Source organism: Triticum aestivum, chromosome 5B (genome assembly GCF_018294505.1).
Source record: "Triticum aestivum cultivar Chinese Spring chromosome 5B, IWGSC CS RefSeq v2.1, whole genome shotgun sequence".
Taxonomy (NCBI): Eukaryota; Viridiplantae; Streptophyta; class Magnoliopsida; order Poales; family Poaceae; genus Triticum; species Triticum aestivum.
In genome coordinates this window covers 624,774,718-624,779,189 of record NC_057807.1, presented here as the reverse complement: position 1 = coordinate 624,779,189, position 4,472 = coordinate 624,774,718, and the positions used below count along the sequence as shown (strand labels likewise).

General features: G+C 54.1%; 1 protein-coding gene across 1 annotated transcript; it reads right to left on the bottom strand.

Annotated features, from left to right (window-relative positions):
* Positions 1–1,211: 1,211 nt before the first annotated feature.
* Positions 1,212–2,383, bottom strand: LOC123113721 (histone H1-like). Its single transcript, XM_044535025.1, has 2 exons — positions 2,096–2,383; positions 1,212–1,998 (listed from the first exon to the last, which is right to left on the bottom strand). Exons 1-2 carry the CDS (start codon positions 2,270–2,272, stop codon positions 1,462–1,464), a joined length of 714 nt encoding a protein of 237 aa, XP_044390960.1. The 5' UTR covers positions 2,273–2,383; the 3' UTR covers positions 1,212–1,461.
* Between the last annotated feature and the right edge of the window lie 2,089 nt (positions 2,384–4,472).

The following is a 4,472-nucleotide window of genomic DNA, read 5'->3' as shown; positions in this document are numbered from 1 at the left end:
GAGAGACGGGCTAACGATCTCGTCCCAAAAATCTCCGATTTGGACCAAACTCCTTTGAGAAAGAGCACAAGTAATCGGAGTTATACATTAAATCCCAACATGCTCTCCTCGCACGAACTGAACGCCGCCAATAGCACATGAATCAATGCCAGAGATAGAAATTTTACAAGGAGAGTATCCCTAAGCAGCCTTATCGGACTTGTTGGTTTGTGCCTGAATGATTCACCGTCACTGCTTTCGCCGTCACAGTTTACTCCACCGCCGCCGCGAACAGAGAGGGATGGGGGGTACAGAGCCCAAGCCCAGCCCCTTGTCCATCCGAGCCGTCCAATTCCACTTGTGAGCCATTCATGGGTCTGCACCATCAGTTAATTGAATCGTTGTCTTCAATAATTCGACACTGGCTTGAACCTTCAATGTCTCCTTGGTTTGGGTCCTAGACATGTTAGGCATGCCACACTTTCTTAGGCTAGTGCTTGTTTCTCTGCCTCACTCATGGCGTGCCATGATTTTTTAGCACCCAACCCCACATGTCATAAACAGGTTTTGTTGTCAAGCCCTCCCAGAAGTGTGGCTAACAATTTACTCGCCGCAAATGCTGTGGCATTCCACACATTTGGCAAACAAACGGTGTGGCGTAGGTACGCTTCAATCAAACAGGCCCACGTTCAGCCACTCCTGTAGAGCGTACATCCACACGCTTGCTGCCCACTGGCGTGGGTTTCGGAAGCGCGGAAAGGGAAACACTGCAGGCGGGACGGGTAGCAAGGCGAAAATTGAAAGCGAAAGCGCGCGCCCCCACCCGAAACGTCTCTGCCACTGCCCGCCCCACCGAAACGGAGAGGCTCCTGCGAATCTTGCCCCGCAGCCACCATACATCTCGCTGAAAGCAGGCATATCCACGCGTCGACGGCCGACGGACACCGCCGGCATCGCCATGGACGGGCTAGTTAGCTTACTGTGCTCTCTCTCTCTCTCTGTGTTCACGATTCCATTCCTCTCCCTGCATAACTAACGTTTCTTACTTTCTTGATGAAAGTAGGCATCCATTCATCTCCCTGCATAAGTAACATTTCCTGAAAATCTAGCATGTAAATTGAGGTGGCCATTAACGCAGAATCATCCTTAGCAAAATAAATCTAGGAGATTGGCATTGACAATACTACAAAAGATACGAACTCAATTTCAGATCTCGAAATGAAACACGGTAATTTTGACAAATAACTCATGGATATTGCTGCGATAATAAAAAGACTCAATTACACTGGTTACTACTACTAGTACAACTGATTCCCATGGATACCACTCTTCCTCGACAAGGGTACACCCCCGGCACAGATAGATCAGATTTACAGCCCACCGCCGCCCAAGACAGTCAAGAAGCTCTTGACCGACAACACCGAACAGAGAATTAGGCTACTCAATACTACCGCCAGGGCATCTAGGTCCGTCAAGCGGCCTCTACTTCTTGGCCTTCTTGGCCGCGGGCTTCTTGGCCGGAGCGGCCTTCTTCACCGGCGTCGCCCTCTTGGTGGGCGGCTTCCGGGCAACAGGCTTCTTCGGGGTCGCAGCAGCAGGCGCCTTCTTGGCGGCAGCCTTGGCCTTGGGCTTGGCAGCCGCCTTCGGCTTCGCCGCCGCCTTGGGCTTCGCGACGGCCTTGGCCTTGGCTGGGGCCTTGGCCTTGGGCTTCGCGGCGGCCTTCTTGGCCGGGGACTTGGCGGCCGTCTTCTTGGCTGGCGCCTTGGCCTTGGGCTTGGCGGCGGGCTTCTTCTTGGTCGCCGTCTTGGGCTTGACGGCGGCGGGGGCCTTGGCGAGCTTGTAGGAGCCCTTGACCTTGGTCAGCTTGCCGGCGGCGACGAGCTTCTTGATCTGGGTCAGCAGGATCTTGCGGAAGTTGGCCGGGAGGTGCGCCTTGTGCTTATCCTCGATGAACTTGCCGATCGCGATGGTGCTCGACCCGCTCCTCTCCTTCAGGGCGGCGATCGCCTCCGACACCATCTGAGCACGCACGAACGGACAAAACCAAAGTCAGATCAGGGGAAACACGGGAGAACAGACGGAACGAGGAACGACGGCGAAGGACTCGGGGGCTTACCTCGGCGTAGGACGGGTGGGCCGGGGTGACGCGGGGCTTCTTCGGGCCAGTGGACTTCTTGGCCTTGGCCGCCTTGGGCGCCTTGGCCGGCTTCGCCGCCGGTGTGTCAACGGCGGCGTCGGCGGCTACCTCCACCTGAGGCACCGGGATGTCAGCGGCAGCCACTTCAGTCGACATTTTCGCGAGGAAGCGAGGGGAGAGGTGAGCTCTGGTGTGTTTTTCGCCGGAGGTGAGGGAGATGCTTGTGAGCTGGGTGAGTAGGTCGGGGCGGAGGGAGCGCTGGTTAAATAGTGGGAGACGTCCGGAAGACGGGCGAGCCGGAGAGGGCCGAAAGCCGCGCGCTGATTGGTCGAGGGGGCGTTGGCGCGGATCGCTCCCCCTAGCGCCCCGCATCAAACGCGCGACGTCCGATCTGTCCCCATCCGACGGTCATCCACGCGCCGCATCCGATGCCGCGGATTGCCGCCCCCCTGGTTGGCCTCGCTGGCTCAGGAACCGGCCTCCAGACTTCCAGAGTGTGCTTCTCCTCTCGATTTCCGATCGAATATCTCCGGTTCCTCTGCACCGATTCGAGTGTAATTTTCCGCATTGTGTAGGTACGGATAATGTCTTTGTAACAAGATCGAGCTTGTGTGATTTGGTTATGTGTTCTGGGAGAAATGCGCCGGTGATCAGGGACTGGTCAGGATGGTGCCTTAGTGTGAGTTTGGTGGAGATTTCCGGCCGCCGGCACGGGGTGCACCGGCGAACGATGGGATTTTCCGGCGTGGTGTTGTAGCAGGATAACGTAGCAACACGTAGATACCGGGAACAGGCCGATCCGACGTGGTTTTGATAGGCTACAAGGAGATGGAACGTCACGCAAGTTGCACAACTTTTGTGGCAACCTTTGCTGGTGGTGTGTGAGTTCAACCCAGCTTTGGCTCCTGCACCGGCGATGTGGCCGGCCGGCTCGCCGGAGAACCACCGTACTCCTGCAGGCGTGGACACGAGGAAGGCTTCCCAGCTACTGCATTTGCGATGTCGCACTTGAGTCCGGAATAATTTGCACTGGAGTGATCAGTGTTTGTTCTTGTGGTTGGGGAAAGTCTACCGGGTGATCATACAAGCTGGCTTTTGTGCTACTCGTGACTGTGAGATCAAATTAGTTCATAATTTTACATAACTTCTCGATGTGCGGCCCAATTTGTATGTAGTATTTGCTGGAACGACGAACTGGATTGGAAATTTTGAAAGTTCTGTGTGCTGTTTGGATCAAGAATTCTGTCCAGGAAGAGATCAGAGTGGGTTTGGTGTATAGTGCTCTCGGCCATACACGATGATGGATCGATCGAGCTGATCACAGCAACATCACAGCATATATGAATCCATCAAGTTTCCAAGGTGCAATTGAAGTCTGCCGAGAAGATGAGGGGATGCAAATTATTTACTAATTTATTTTGTACCACACTGATTGGTACTATCAGATAATATAGTTGCATGGTCTCGGCTCATGGTGATCCTTGCTGGGTGACCCGCATAACACACGCAAACTCAAGAACTTGGTTCATGGAGGTCGATCTTAAACATTCAACCTTGATGAATCCTAAGCTGCAGCTCACACCCGAGACAAGATCGAACATGAGCGTGCACAAACAAGAGGATGGGTCATGTGTTCTTGGCAGGGCTGCAGATACAGGTGTGCCATCGACTCAGGCCATGGATTGTTTCATGGATTGGTTTCACTCCATTGATTCATGGAATTGGAGTTAACATGAACATCCAGCGGTATAATTTAACCATGAAAGTGTAATTCTTCCACTTGCTGCACCGGCTATAACGTGACCCGAAAGTTGACTACCCCACCCAATTTGACATCACTTTCCACCTTGTATGTATTACACCGTCCCATCTCTTTTTATAGCACCTAAAAAGATGCATTTGTCACGGAGCAAACAGCTTGCCATCCGTATCAGCGCATCATATGATTACAGCACGTCCACCGGTTGCAAATGTTAGCTTGATGATGACGCGTGCGTGCATGTACAACGAGTGGCCGTTAACTTGTCTGTCACCGAGGAGTATTTAACCAAAAAACTACCACAATTCACGGAAACGTGACGAAAAACTACCACTTTACGATTTTGTCCCGAAAACTACCACTTTTTTCCTAATCCGTGGCAAAAAACTACCAAGTCGCGAAATCGCTCGCTTGGCCCGTGCTAAGCACAAATCTGACCGCTTGGGCCCACGAACCAGGTGCCGCCCTGGCCATCCTTCGCGTCGGAGCCGCACCCGCACGCGCGCGCCCGCTCCCACCTCGCCGTCGTCGTGCCCACCAAGCTACTGGGGCCGGCCACTGCCGCGTGGCCGCCAGCGCCGCGCTGCTGCCCCCGCC

Bases quoted from the DNA above. Each gene is read 5' to 3' on its own strand.
- LOC123113721 (XM_044535025.1), bottom strand. From the start codon at position 2,272: ATGTCGACTGAAGTGGCTGCCGCTGACATCCCGGTGCCTCAGGTGGAG. The intron at 1,999-2,095 runs GTAAGCCCCCGA...GTGCGTGCTCAG, and splicing joins CCCACCCGTCCTACGCCGAG to ATGGTGTCGGAGGCGATCGC.